Here is a 15,126-nt window from a genome sequence, read left to right on the forward strand (position 1 = left end):
CACACACCCTTTCTGGATCTGGACCTGCCAGCTGTGCATGTCACACACACACACACACACACACACAACACACACACACACACACACACACACACACACACACACACACACACCCCCTTTCTGGATCTGGACCTGCCGTGAAGGTTCTTCAAATGGAATGACAGTAGCCATCAGCATTCTGTTTCAGGAAGGGTGAGGGAGGTTAGAGTCCTACTGCCAGGAGGTAGGGAGAGACAGGGCTTGGCAGGCTCACCTGCTTCCCCAGAGGCTGGGGTGAGAGGTGGGGATGAATGGGTCTCAGAGAGCTTTGGGCTGGGGAGGTGGATAGCAGCGGCTGTCCTGGCAGTTGCAGATGTCCCTGAGCCTTGGGTAGGATTGGTCTCCTGAGATAGCAGGGCGCCTGTGGGGTCATTGTGAAATATATTTGTGAGACTTCTCTGGAAAGGATGGCTAGATCTTAGTTTTGTGATCTGTGTGACAATCTCTGGTTCTGTGGCCAACCTTACCTTGTCAGCCTGGCAAATGGAGGCGTTTTTCTCCATAGGCTGAGTACTCTGGGACAATCTGTTTGAGGGGTCCCTGGGTATTGTGTCAACCATCTCCATATGTAGAAGATGCCCCAGGTTGGTCATGCTGCTCCTCTGTGGTGGTGCAAAGGGTGGCCTCCAGAACAAGAGGAGACCACTCCCTGAGTCCCAGGAAGGGGATATCTTCTTGAAGCTGAATAGGGAACTGGGCTTCCTTAAAATTGCAAGGTGGGGGGTGGGGGCAGATGTGAGCCCAGAACAATGGGTAAAGGTCCCCAAGTCACCTCATGATACAGCCAGTTTCAATAAGTATCCGGGGAAGGCTTCAGGCACAAGGAGCGATCAGAACTGAATGAAGGAACTAGGGGTCCCACAATGTGTGGGATTGTGTGTGAAAAGTACCTAGTGTAGAACTTGGCTCATGACTGTAGCAATGGATAGGGGTCATTGAGAAAATAGCTAGACTGGCCTAACCACCCCCCACCTTGCCTGACTCCCTTCCAAACAATGTCCAGAATCTTTTCCAAAAACCCCTTTCTACAGGATCTCTGAATTCTGAGAGTTCTTAGTGGAAGGTCCTTGGAAAATGGCTTGAGCATCTTCTCCCAAGTTTAGGAAGACGGGACATTGTTCACATAGTGGCTGATGGCAGGAAGGTTCTGGAGGTCAGATTTGGCACTTTCTCCATAGAATTGGAGCGAAGTGTTGCTATAGGAGTTGCCAGAGGGATGTGGTGTGCCTGTGAGGATTGGAACCTTGGTGGCCTAGTTCTGGGTTAAGCTGGATTGACTGGGATTATCCTACCAGGGGCTTAAAGGAGGACAGGGACTCCAGACCATACTTCTCGCTCTGGGATGGGAGCCTAGGGGCTGTGCTGAGGTGTCCTGTGGCTGGCAACCTTGGGTGGGGGCTCTACTCAGACCCTCATCTGCAATCAGCTGGATTAGCTCTGCCTAAGAATCGCCAATCCAGATGATACTTGGGTTTTTGTTGGAAGAGGGCTTCTGAGGCTGAACTGATTTGAAACCCTCTGTACTAATTGAGGTGTACTACTGGGCCTTCACCCCTGCCAGCTGCATACCTGTTCTAGATCCTGAGAATGCTGTGGTAGCTTTGGTGTGAGTGGAGCTGGGAGACACCAGGCTCATCCTCATGCAGGTTGAAGTGCATTGGCAGAATGGAGGTATTGCTTCAAGAAGAGGCAGTTGTTTCTAGAAGAACATCACTGTGATTGGAAGCTAGACCTGAGGGGAGTCTTGGGGAGCTGCTGGTTGGGGAATCTCTCTGGGATGGAGGCGACTGAACTTTCAAGTGGGTGGGATGGTGACAGCAGTATCATGGGGCAGCCAGCTGGGAACTAAGAAACAGGGGCCCCAGAAGGATGCCTGTGGAAGTGAGTCATCCCAGTGAGTTGTAGGTTGGAAGGAAGCTCACAACAGCCTGGTCAGAATCTAGGTTCTGCCCACTGGGCTCAGAACCCTGTGTTTCCTCTTCACCTGCCTCATGGACTCTGAGGGAGTCAGTGGGTGAATCTGAGTCCATGCTGGGGCCAAAATACCAGTGAAGAAAAATGGGGCCCTGGCAATAGAAACCCAGGTGAGGGAGTCCTGTGGGGAATTTGAAATCTATGGTGATCTCCCTCTCCCTACCTACCACCTTGGCCCAGCTAACATGGGAGGGTTCCAAGCTTTATTTTAATAAGGGAGGCTGGGTTGGGGGGTGGAGCTCAATGATAGAGCATGTGCTTAGTATGCACAAGACCAGTGCCCCCAAATGGTGAAAAATAAGTTTGGGGAGGCCCTCTTGGCACCTCAGTTTGGTCTCTAATTCAGCAGTTATTTACAGAGTCCTCCTTTGTGTGGCATTGTCTGGGTATGGGGACCAGCTAGTGTCCTAATCAAAGCTAGCATCTGCAAATGGTGAGACAGAGGCCTTAAAGAGAGGACGTTACCCAAGGCCAAAGGATGAAGTAGTGGATGAATCCAGACTGGGTCCCCTAGGAAGAAGATCAATCTTATGGCAGCATATCTTTTGCTACTCTGCATTAATGGAACTGGGACCAGAAGACTTGAGGACTTGTCATGAATTTAGGATACATTGGGATGGTGCCAGGGTGGGCCTTGGATGCACCCACTGGACCCTCTGTCTCTAGTTCTGTTTTTGTTTTTTCACTCTATTTTTATTTTTTCATTGTCTCCAGCTCTGGTAGTCAGAGTTGGAGACTGAGGTTGCTGGTCTACCTGCCGATCTGCCCAGCAGGCACTTGTTAAGGGTGGCCTTACAACTGCTGTGGGCATAAGAAGCAGCTGCTGCAGACATCTCTAGGCTACTCCATTCACAGACTTCCCTCACTGGGTCTCCAGGGCCAGGTCACTTGCCAGCTGCTAATTGGCCTCTAAGCAACCCAGGACCTAGGGTTGAGTGACAAGCCCCCAGAGCTCTTTCCCATCTGACCCAACCACAGCTTAGCCATTTGGGGGATGTGGGGAGAGGCAAGGGTGGTCACAGGAAAAGGCAAAACAACTCTTGTGGGGTGGTGGCATTTGGGCTGAATCTGGAAGGATGGCCAGTGTTCTCTAGATATAAAGGCAGGTCTAGAAGAGGCACTGGAACAAGTGAGGCTGGAGTGCCGAGGAGGAGGAAGAGTTTGGGCCCAAGGCATTAAGCCAACTCCTGCAGGAATGAGGGAATCACTGATGAGCAGATGAGTGATAGCGTCCAAGATGGGCTTCAGAGCAGTACTTTTGAGCACAGGGAGATGGGGAGGAAGAGCCTGAGGCTGTAGCCAACTCTGAATGCAGAAAACAGAAGTTAACTGAAAGCAGCAGTAACTCTTCACTTTCAGATACCCCTAGGCCAAGAGGAGACCCTCCTACCACGCCAGGGCTTGGCTCTCCAGCACGCCTTAGAAAGCTGAATTTGGGAGATTGAAGGGTGGGAGGACTTACAGGAGGCCAGTCCTCTGCCCTCTGCTGACCTAGGCACCAGAATCTACTTTTCAGGTTCTCTTGCTTCACCCCTCTTTTTTCCCCTCCCACAGGACTAAAAGCACAAAGCCAGCCTTTGCTGGGGTGGCGTGGGAGCCACCACTCTTGAAATACCAGCTAGGATATTGTAGCTTGGCAGCCCTGCAGGACCCTGGGGGCTGAGGCTTGTCTGGATGATGCTGTGGGGTTGGGCTACCAATAATCCAGAGGGGGCTGCCTTCCCTAGGCAGATGGAACTTACCAAGGAAGAAGTCTGTTGCTCTTCTCCAGAAATCTTAGGATTTGGGACCAAGATGGGGAAGGGATTCTGAAGAGGAATCCCAAAGAGGAATCCCTTATTTTATCTCTTCCTGTGGCAGAGCCCACAGTTAAGGAGAGGCTAGTTGTCTAGTATGCAGACAGGAAACCCAAGGCCTCAAGCAGAAAAGACTTCTCTGAGGAATGGAGAAGGGGTCAGAGTGCCAGTGGGAACTGGGAAATTCAGGGCTATCTCCTCCTTTCTTCCCTCCCTGCCTCCCTTCTGCCCCATTTCCTCTACATCCTACTTGCCTATTTGTCCTTCCCCTCTGGCATTTCCCTACTGTTTTGGCTTTCCCAGGTGCTTGGTTTCATGACTCCATCTGCACTGAGCAGCTTTCCTGCTGCTGGATAATCAATCAGCAATGTTGTCATTAGCTTGTGAGCCGGACAGGGCTCAAGGTCCTTGACTACACAGATACTGTGAAGAGTGGCTGAATCTTGGAGAGGGAGTAGGCTCTAGAGGCTGTGAGGATGGTGACCTTCTAGGAATCCTGGAGCTGACCCACCCAGAGCTCTGGCTGAGTGCTCCATGGGCCACTGACTGCTGTGTTCCCCAGCCTAGAGGTCCCAACTCAGAGTTGGACTGAGCTGGGGTTATATATTGGCCATTTGTGCTCTGGGGAAAGGAAAGCCTGGGCATAGCTGCAGGCTGGGGCTTTCTAGTCCACTCGGTCACTAGGGTGTAATAAGGTCCTGTGTCTCTGTGCCTGCTTAGAGGGAATCATCCTTTTTCTGCTCCTTAGTGCCCCAGCCTACCCAAATACTTGTCTGCTGCCGAGGACCCTCTGTGAGCTGCCCAGGAAGCCAGGGCCTGGAAGCGCCAGGGAGATGAGCAGAGGTGTAAATTGTATGGCGAGCTGCCGGCTCTGAGGTGAAAATGAAAAGTCTTCAGGCAGCAGCAGCAGCAGGCACAGCAGGCTGGGGTGCCAGGCACAGCACCTCGCCTTCCCACCCCGCTCCTTCACACCTTCCCTTTTCTGCAGTCTTCCCCCAGCTCCTGCCCAGGCCTGGCTCTGCTTGCCTAAATCCCCTGTCATCCCTTGCCATTTAGGGGTCTCCCAGACTGGCCCTGGGTTAAACCTGACCCCAAGAAGGCCTTGAGCTTTTGCTTCCATTGTATTTTTCTAATTGGCTGACTGGTATACAGAAAAACAGGCCGTGATTTTCTTACCTTTGTGACTTAATGCTTATGGTTCCATCATTGGTTCTTTTGGGGTTTTCCAGGTGTATGGTTGCCTTATCTTTAAATAATGGCGTTTCTTTCTTCATTACCAGTTCCCCACTTTTTTTTTTTTTTTTGTGGGACTGGGGTTTGAACTCAGGGCTTTATGTTTGCAAAGCAGGTATTCTACTACTTGAGCCACACCTCCAGTCCATTTTGCTCTGGTTATTTTAGAGATTGGGTCTTGGGAACTATTTACCAGGGCTGGCCTTGAGCTGTGATTCTCCTGATCTCAACCTTTCAAGTTGCTTGGATTATAGGCGTGAGCCACTGGTGCTTGACTCTATTCTTTTTTTTGAGATCACCTATTCTAATCCCTTTATTTCATAGTTGGGGAAACTGAGGCCTACAGGGAAGCTACCCATTTGTTAATAGCTATGCTAAGGTTCTGGGATCATGCATGGGGCCCTGTCTGCTACTTCTTTCCCCGTCTTCTCTCCCCGACAGTCTGTCTCCTTTGCATTTCATTTTCTGAGCTTTGGGCTTTTCTGCTACTGAGGGGAAGAGACGGTGCTCATTAACTCTTCAGCAGACTCTCCCTCCTGCCATTGAGGTGCCCCTCCAGAGCACCCCACAGACAGGTTTAGGTTCTGGGCCAAAGGCCATTGGGAGGCTCGGTAGGGATGAGAAGGAGCCAGGAAGAGGGAAGTTGATGGAAGTTCCTGGGCAGAATAATAACAATGAGCTACATTTTAGCTGCAGCCTCCCTGCTGTGCCTCCCCCAAGCACTTTGCACATGAGATGCAGACCGGCTGCTTGAGGGGCCTCCAGGGTCTGAGCCCCCACTTACAGGGACTGCTGTGTTCAGGCGGGTGCACATTGGTGTCTGTGTAATTAAAAATGAGCATGCATCACTTCCTCCAGTGAGGAAATGCCACCACTTTGGGTGGCATACAACAGCTGCTTGCTGGCTGTGTGGCCTCTTGGCATGGAGGGATGGGTAGGATTGGGCAGCAAAGGGTAAACAGGGAGCCCAAGGCCTCTCAACCCAGTGAGACAAGAGGTAAGAGGCCATGATGGGGTTAGGATGGATCAGGAACACCCCTCCTTTTCTGGGCCTGGAGCTCATGTAGGAGATATTTGACCCAGTCCTTGTCTGCACTCATGGCCACCTCCTTTTGAGCATTTGCTACCTAGCTCTAAGCAAACCCAGAACATGGGCATCTTGGAAGTGAGATCCATCCTCAGCCTCCAGCCTTTACCTGACCTCTTCTGTCTTCTATCGCCTTCACACCCTTAGCTGAAGCTAGTGCACAGGATGATGTTCTGAGAGCAAAACACAAAATAAGGTACTTCAGGTCCTCTCTCTTACTTCCTTCCTCCTTCTCCTTGAATTCAGAAACACGTGCTAGAGGAGTTATTGTAGGTCCTGGTGGGAAACCTTGGCTCACATACCAGTCTAGCCCTTTGTGGGAGTCCTGAGTGTAAAGGGCTGATGCTTGCTGAGCTTGAGATGAGAAGCAAGTGTCTCATGTATTCCTAAGGTGGCTGAGATGGTGGCTTTTTGTGAGGTGATGAGTTTCCCATCTGCTAGGATTCCTGAGTGATAGCAGATGTCGGTGCAAGGTGGGATGGTGACGGGAGACATGCTAATGACTGAGGTCTCCATACATTGTTGGTGGTATCCCAAATTCCCCCTTGTTTCTGCTTATGGAAGGCCCAGGTTAGAGGGGGCCTGGAGGTGTTTCTGAGGGATGGAGGCCTCTAAATCTAGTCTCTAGCAGTTCCTGGTGAAACCTTGTCATGATTGGCTAACTTCCTGCTGTGGAGAGGTGAAGGGGGCTGTGGCCATTTGCGTATCTCCTCTCTTGGAGAGGGCCTGATGGTTCCTGTGAGTCTGTATGTGTGCATGAGCTGCTCTGGGTTGTGGGTTTGTCAGTTGGCCAGTGGCCTCGTGGCCAGAGTAGGTTCCCTTGTCCTAGTGATGCTTCCATGTCCCTTTGACTGTCTGGGCTGCAGAAGAGAATATGCTAGGGCTGGAAGGACTTCAGGCCTAGCCAGGTTCTTTTACCCAGCAGTACCAGCCCAGTATGGCATTGAGTGGTGTCCTTGGCCATTGGCAGTCTGCTCTCCAAGGGCTCCCTGGGGCTAGCTGAGGGAGAGGCAGCTGGCCTTGTCTTCCCCCAATGATTTTTTAATATGTACTGGCTCATTGACATGTTGCCCTGGCTAAAGCTCCTGCTGTGCAATAAGAACCCAAGAGTTATCCCTTGGCCACTCTCCTCTCCCAGAGGCTGCATCTGGCTGGGAGGGAAAGGGCTTGTCCTCTCTGCCTGATCACTCAGGGACAGGGCATATTGCCATTCCTGCTCCCTTGCTGTCCATTCCCAGCCCCCATTAGATTCATTTCTGCTGGGTGGGCAGAGTACAGAGAGGAGAGGGGTTTCCTAGGAAGAACTGCAGAGGCAGATATAAGCCCCTACCCTGTCTGTCAGCTGAAGTTGGAAGTTCACCCCTTTGCCTTCTCTGCTCCTCCTTCTCTGCCCCTGAGTCTGAATTTTGGCAGGACCTGGCATGTATTATAATGATTTGGGGGTGAGCAGTCAGTGGGATTTTAATTAACTCCAAGCTTCTTTCCAGTAGGACAGGCCAGGAGCCCCCAGATGGCAGTGGTGGGTTCAGGGGTCAGCACCAGGATGGGTTCACATCTAAGGAAGGCTTGGGCAGCTGGTGTTCCCTGTGTAGAAGACTGCAAGGAGGGAGGGATGGACGGAGAAGGAAGGGTTGTGTAGCTGGGCCACAGTTATCCTCTGTTTCCCCCGTTCCTCTGTTCTCCCCGATGGCTTTGAGATGAAGGCGATGGCAAGGATGGAAGATGCAGTTTCCATGGCAACGGGGCTGTCCACAGCCAGGCAACTTCAGAGCTGGGCTCTCTGGAGGAGGCAGATGCGCAGAGCAGCCACAGAGTTGTCTCCTGCCTGATAGCAAGGGGGCTGACAGAGCAGGTGGCACAGGGTGTCTGCCTGGTGCTGCCCACCCTGATGCCCAGCCTAGAAGAGAGTGTAGAAAGAGCACTACCTCCCTCTTTTCCCTGTGACTGCCAAGCTTCCCCAGAAGGGAAACTAGGGAGATTGGGGTAGGGGTAGAGTCCCCATTGTCCCTGGAATCTCTGGGTGAACAGAAACTTTAATCTCTGGGAGCAGCCCCCAAGGCCTTGGGATGGCCATAGGCCACTTTGCTGCTGCTGCGGTTTGGACCCTTTGAATGCCCAGGGCATGAGGATGATGGTGAAGGCTATACTCTGACTGGATTTGGGGACCCTTTCCTTTCCTCTCGCTACCAGGGAGGAAGAACCTGGACCATCTTCAGGGAGCCTCCCTGACTCTGGCCTTGGCACTCTGGCCCAGTTTGCTGAGTGGAGCTCAGGTTTGGCAGACACCTGCCCTCAAGTGCTGGCATTGGAGGGACCTGAATCTGATAGCTCCTATTCCCTGTTGGTGTGTTCTCATCAGTCTGCTCCTAAGGACAAGAGCTGTAGTGGGCACATGGGCAGGTGGAGAAATAAAGAAAGCCATCAAAAGAATCAAAGGTGTGTTTAGAGATTGCAGAAGTTGGGCATGGACTAATGAGACGGAGGAGGCCTGGAGAGCAACCAGACTGGCATGAAAGATTGGACTCAGACTACTAAAGATGACTTTCATTTACTGACCTTGGAAGCATCAGGGCTATGTGTTGCCCTCTGCAGTTGGGAACATGGAGACTAAAGATGAAAGGCTGAGCCTGGGTCACCTATGGAGTTTGAGGCTGAGCTGCAGCTGACCTGGGCCAGGCTGTCCACCCGCAGTGTGACCTCCCAGATACACCCTTTCCAGCTGACACTGAAGGTCCAGACTGGGTCCGCCTTTTAGGCTTACTCCTCCTTTCCTTTTCCCTCTGTGTGCTAATTTTACCACTCTTTGCTGGCTTTAATTGAAGGAGGTTCCTCAACCCTTGGGTTGGCCAGGCAGGTGGACAAGTGGAATCCTGGAGTGGCTTCTGCCTGCCAGGAGTTAAGTCTCTCATTACTGCTAAGTGGAAGGCTCATTTCAGAGCTCGTGGTGAGAGCTGGCGGGTGCTATAAATAGCCATGTTGTGAAGGTTGGCGGGTGAGCAGTGACAGGGCAGGGGCCTCACAGTCATCTTAGTGGGTAATTGTGCTCCATTGCAGGAAAGGGGAACAGACTCTAGAGCGAGATGCACTTGACCCCTGTTCTGATTTTTCTTGCCTTCCTCAAGGCAGCTCTGGCATGTGTCTGCCTGCTTTCACATATTAGTGGATAGGGAACACAGTGGTCTCTGTCCATGCAGAGGGATGTGGCTTGCCTGCCAGAACTTGGGACCCAGAAGCTGGTACTTCAGCCTCTGGGTAATGTCCAGAGCTAGACTCACATGTCCCACTTGTCCCTCCAGCTCAGGGTCTGCCTCCTCCCCCTTGGCTAAAATCTTGGGTCCAGGTGTGAGATGTGGGAGCCACATTTGATAGTCTCAGAGGTTGACATAGACCTAGCAGGAAAATAAGAATGGGAGTGAGCTCTGTGGGCAGGGGCTAGAGGTCCAATGGTCAGGTGCACTGGCCTCACTTGATATCTTTGGGTCAGTCAGCATTGTCCAGGGTAAAGATGAAGTCAGGTCCAGTGAGTTCCGCGATGGAAAGTCTGACAGCCAAGACCTTGGCTTAGGTGTCTAGGACCATATAGTTTATGGGGTCCCTGTCCCAGATGGTCTAGTTTCATGGCTCTCTCAGACCAGCTTTTTGATTCCAGACATACACATAGAATTAGCTGTTCTAGGTTCTGAGTTCTCTTAGTACCTGCCCTAGTGTGTTGTCATAAGGAGTCTTGGACCCTTAGGTCATCACACTCTGGAGTATGGGTCCCCTCTTGGGGGCTCTGCATGTCCTCCTTCAGTAGGGGTTTGAAACTTGGGAGGGATTGGTGTGGGAGGCACAGCCAACCCCTCTGGAAGGAAAAGTCAGTAGACAGTTTCTGGGACCACTCAGAGACAAGTGGATCAGGGGCCCTTTAGGTTTATTTTACCTTTTGCAACTCTCTGACTAGGAGCGGAAGCTGTGTGCCCACCCTCGGCTGGAGATCTACCAGCAAGACAAGATCCATTTCATGTGCCCACTGGCACGGCAGGGAGACTTCTATGTGCCTGAGGTGAAGGAGACAGAACGGAAATTCCGAGGGCTTGTGGAGGCCAGTGATGCCCAAGTAGATGGCACAGGTATAAAAGGTGGGAGAAGCCCCTCTTCTGGACATCCAGGGCATTGAGAAGGCTCCTCCATCTTGGCTAGTACTATGGTGTCATACTATGCTTGGCAGAGGGAAGAAGGAGATATGTGTATCCCAGCTCAGGACCCACATACAGAGTTGCTTATTCCCAGACATGTGGATCGTGTAGATATGGATTCACACACGGTCACCCTGGCAACACAAACACCCTGCCTGTATTCCCTTCAGATGAAACAGGAGTACCCTTGGAAACCCAGATCACAGACAGCTGGATGCTCATGGGAAGGGTGCTGAGGCTGCTCAGGAAAGGAATCATTGGGTAGGGTTCATCAGGAAGTATGATTGGTACTAGATCTGGAAAGTAAGGGGAGAACAAGGTGTTTTCCTGTCCGTCAGTATGGGGTCCCTCCCAGAGCCCCTGCTACCAGAGCCAGCCCATGTACCTGCTGGCAGCCAAAATGCCTGAGGGCCAGGCCAACAGGCTGCTTGCCTACACCTAGCCCACCCCTTTGCCCTGACCTCTTGTGATCCTAGGCTGACCCCAGAGGCAAAGGGCTTGCTGGTAACATGCCAGATGGCACCAGGAGGCCCATTCCTTGACTGTTCTGGTGGACCCCTATGTGATTCTGGAAGCCTACGACTTCTAGAAGTGGTCCAGGGCTGTGAGGAGAGGAACAGTCCCTCTTCCTTCTCTAGGAAAGACTGCTCATCCAGTCTTCAATAGCCAAGGTCACCCTAGAAAGACATGTGTTGACAGGGACTGGGAGGGGAGGGTACTGGGAGGCAGTCTGTACTCCCTAGGGGCCTGTGTCCAACACAGTTAACTTCATCTGCCACTTAATTACCTCCATGGGGTACTGCTCCCTTCTGCCTGTAGTGCCTGACAGACAATTTTCATGCCCCTACTGTGGGCACAGGACATGGCACAAGGTCAGCAGGCCCAAGTAGCCCTCAGGGCAAGAAGGAAAAGCACCTTGACCTTCCTATGATTTCCCTTTGCTACCCGCTTCCCCCCTCCTTGGCCCACCCACCCAGCTTCCTTTCCTCCCAAACACTGCCTGCCAGGGGTGTTAAAGGACTGCTTGGCACCCGCTACAGCTGGCTGCAGCCGCAGCTCCCACACTCCCTAGTTCCTCAGCCTGCCCTCCTCCCCACCACCTCCCCGCCCACTCTGGTGTAGGGGCTGAGGGGGTCTGCCCACCTCCGACAGGGCCTGTCCTGACACCCGGGGCAGACTCTGCACATCCACCCGCCAGGTGCATGCCACTTACCCAGCAGTACGTAGTGGGTGCATGGTGGGTGCCTGGTGGGTGCCTGTCCACCCAAGGCTTGGCCTGTCCCTGCCTGCCTCCCTGCTGGGGCCTCAGCTTGGGCTGGGAGGTGAAAAGGGGTGATTAGCTGCCTTGTGCCTGTTATTACATTGATGTATTATTTAGCTTCAGAGAAGCGATGAATATTTGATCTCCTTGCATTGGCTGTGGGCAGAGGAGGGAGGGAAGGACTGGGTAAAGGTGGTAGTTTCACATCCCCTCCCCAACAGCCCTGGGGATTTAGGTGCTGCCCTACCTTGCCTGGCATCTTCTCTCCAGGGACACAGGCTCAGAAAACTGGGACCTCCTCCTGTGTACATCTTAGTGGGACTGTAGAGATGCCACTCCCATGCCCTTTCCCAGGGGCTGTCTTCATCCCAGCATACTGAGCCCTGGGCCGAAAGGAGGCACCCCTGGGCTCCTTCCTCTGATCACTTCTAGCCTGGGAGTGGGGAGGGAGAAGGTGTCTAGCTAGGAAGCACTCAGGTCACTGTACTCTGGGGTCTCAAAAGCCTAGGTAGTGGTGAGTGGGCAGACAGAACTATTCCCCTCCTTGTACTTTCCAGGCTCAAAGTACCTGGGGCACTGATCATCAATTTAGAAGTGAGTAAGGAACAGGAATTCTGCCCCAGGTTCAGCAGAAAGCACCCATAACTCAGAGTTTACCCTGCGCTCTTGTTTTATTCTACTGTCATGCTGTACCTGGGGAGCCAAGTCAGGGGCCCCAGCAAGAAGAGCGCCCAGGGCCAGCAGTCTGGCTCACCTCATCTCTGCCAGGAGGGCCCAAGAGGGCATCTTTTGATAGTACAATGGATTGGGGGAGCACATCCCAAATCCCTTCATCCTCATCACCCTAGACCCCAGCTGTGGCTCAAAGGACAACTCCAGGTTAGTCTAAATGCCAAGCAGTCCCCAGATGCACCTGGCTTAGGGCTCTGTCACCATGGAGACGGGAGCTGGGGGAGCCAGGAATCTGGTCCACCCCTCACCTTCCATGATGTTTAACAGTTGCCCCTGCTGCCTCCTACTGGAGGGATGACATGTCTCCCCATCTGGAGTCCTGCACACAGTGGCCCTAAGCTCATTGTTTCTCTTTGCCACCTCCCACCTGCATTCAGTGACTCTGATGGGGAAGTGAATCGAGGGACTGCTCCCGGACAGGCCAGGTGAAGGGCCACTTGCTTGGAGGATGTATTGGGGGTGGAACAGTTTGGGGGCTTGGGCTTTCAGCTGCTCAGCACTGTTTCAGGGTCCCCCAGCCACCATAAAAAGTGCTTTCATGGCCCTCTTTTGCTACTTTGTGGTGCAGGAAGCACCTGTCTGGGTTGACCCAGACAGGAGGAGAAAGTCCTTAGAATGCTCCATCCTAGCACCCTTTTTCCTTGCAGCTGGTTGAGTGTTTCTCAGGATTTCTCCATCCTCATGTCTCAGCCCCCTCAAGTGGGTACTCAACATGACCAGGGGTAGGGGCCAGCTGACTTCCTGAATATAGCTACTTCCTGTAGCCTGTGTGGGGGCAGGGCTGGGCAGCTGGTCTCCTGGTCAGTTCTTCATTCCTTATGCCTCATGGGCAATGTTCTGTTGCTGGCTCTGGACAAACCTCTTTCTAAGCCCGAAATGAAGGGTGGAGGGGACACTACTTGGGTCTCTTTGTTCTATACTCGGCTCCTCACCCTGGGGCTGAGTGGCCCTTAATGGAAGTGGGGGTGGGGGATGGCAGCTTTGTGGGAGTGCAGGGAGCTGAGGCTAATTCAGGGTAGGGAGAGGAGTGCACAGCCAGCTGCTCCCCTCTCCCTCTCTCCCTCTCTCCCTCCTTCCCTGTACTCTCTCAGTTCTATCAGTGCAGCCCCAGTCAGGGCAGAGGGCAGAGGGCAGGTGGAATGGGCCTCCTGAGCCAGGGAGCTGTATTATTCATGAGTTCCTGCCCTTTCCCTAGAGGAAGGTGCTGTGGGGGGTTGTATGGCAGTCCCACCTAACCTGTGCTCCCTTGTCCTGGCCACAGGAGCTGACACGATGAGTGAAACGAGTTCTGTAAGCCTAGAGGTGAGCCCTGGCAGCCGGGAGACTACAGCCACCACACTGTCTCCTGGGGCTAGCAGCCGTGGCTGGGATGATGGTGATAACCGCAGTGAGCATAGCTACAGTGAGTCAGGTGCCAGTGGCTCGTCGTTTGAAGAGCTGGACCTGGAGGGCGAGGGACTCTTGGGGGAACCACGCCTGGGTCCTGAAGTCAAGCCTCTGGAGGCCACTCGGGAGCCTAGTACCCCTGAGAAGGGTGAGGAGTAACCTGCAGCCCACACCCTCCTGTTGTGCAGTTGATAAGGAACTGAGCAAAACTCTCCAGCCCTCTTTTCTCCTTCACCTCCCCAGCCCAGGCTGGGGGTACCCGGGCGGACCTCACTTGCCCCACCCTATGCCTCTAGCTAAACCTCCTCACTGCCCTTTTGGCTCTCAGGGCCAGAGGAGCCAGGGACTGTTACATGTACTAGCCTCCCTGGGCTGCTGCCCATGTTGTCTTTTTTCAGACTCATGTTGGAGCTTCCAGAACCCAGAATAAAGCAAATGATTTTCTTGTTTCACCTGGATTTCAGCTGTGCACTTGTTTGTTAGTTCTACCTTGGAGATAGGTTGGGAGTGGGTAGGAGTCCCCCAAGCACAAGGAGAGGAAGGGACATGGCCAAGTACTGGAGGGAGAGGGATATTAGAAGCCCTTTACTCCCTGTGCTGTGACCTCAGTGGACAGCCATTCCTGCATTGCAGCAGCCCAGGGACTCCCAGGCTGCTGGATAGAAGCAAGCAGTGCCCTCCAGGTCTCAGGAGTGAGGAGCTCACAGCTTGCCTTTGTCTCCTTCCAAGGGATACCTTTGTGTCTGTGGCTCCAGTGTGCCTGTGCTCATGCTGGGACCTCCCCAGCAAGAGAAGACATTCCTGCTATGCCTGTCAGTGCCTTTGTACCTGGGTGTATGTATGTGCACCATGGATGGCGCTGCTGGTGGTGGTCCTGGGTGAGGCTGTGCACAAGTAAGCATCATGTGATTGTGGCTTGGCATGGCTGTGTGTGTGTAATGTTGTGCTTTGTGTGATTAACTGTATGTGGTTGCATTATAGGGATGTATGAGCCTGGCTTGGTAGAAATGCAAGCATCTCTATGGAGCCTTTGACCATGTACAATTAACTGCATGGGACTGTGTGTCTGTATAGCTGTGTGCAGTTGTGTGTTCATATGTAAAACTTTGTACATGTATAAAGCTATGGGTCTGTGCAGCTCAGCGTCCATGTGTGAGGGAGGGATTCTGAACAACCATCCATGTATGGCATGTGTCCATATGTATGTATGACATGGTTGTGTGGCCATGACCATGTATACAGCTGTATGTATGTGGCTGTGTGTTCACATATACAGCTGTGTGTGGGCATCACATGTACTTTTGGGTATTGTCCACATGTATTATGTATTATGGCTGTGTCTACACTGTACAAGTATGTATGTGTCTGTGTCCATATGTGCACGTATGTGGGTAAGTTGGGTGTATGTCGTTGTCTGTGTGTCTAGCCAGGAGGGTGGCT

General features: G+C 52.7%; 1 protein-coding gene across 4 annotated transcripts in view; it reads left to right on the forward strand.

Annotated features, from left to right (window-relative positions):
• Positions 1-14,144, forward strand: part of Tex264 (testis expressed 264, ER-phagy receptor) — a 30,974-nt gene extending 16,830 nt beyond the window's left edge. For 3 of the 4 annotated variants that reach the window (XM_020168256.2, XM_074058887.1, XM_020168257.2), the window contains 2 exons: positions 10,073-10,250; positions 13,562-14,144. In XM_020168256.2, the coding sequence (XP_020023845.2) occupies positions 10,073-10,250; positions 13,562-13,845 (462 nt within the window). In that variant the 3' untranslated portion in view covers positions 13,846-14,144. The remainder of the gene's footprint in view (positions 1-10,072; positions 10,251-13,561) is intronic. The other variant, XM_074058888.1, reaches the window with a different exon arrangement.
• The last annotated feature ends 982 nt before the right edge of the window (positions 14,145-15,126 follow it).

Source organism: Castor canadensis, chromosome 17 (genome assembly GCF_047511655.1).
Source record: "Castor canadensis chromosome 17, mCasCan1.hap1v2, whole genome shotgun sequence".
Lineage (NCBI taxonomy): Eukaryota > Metazoa > Chordata > Mammalia > Rodentia > Castoridae > Castor > Castor canadensis.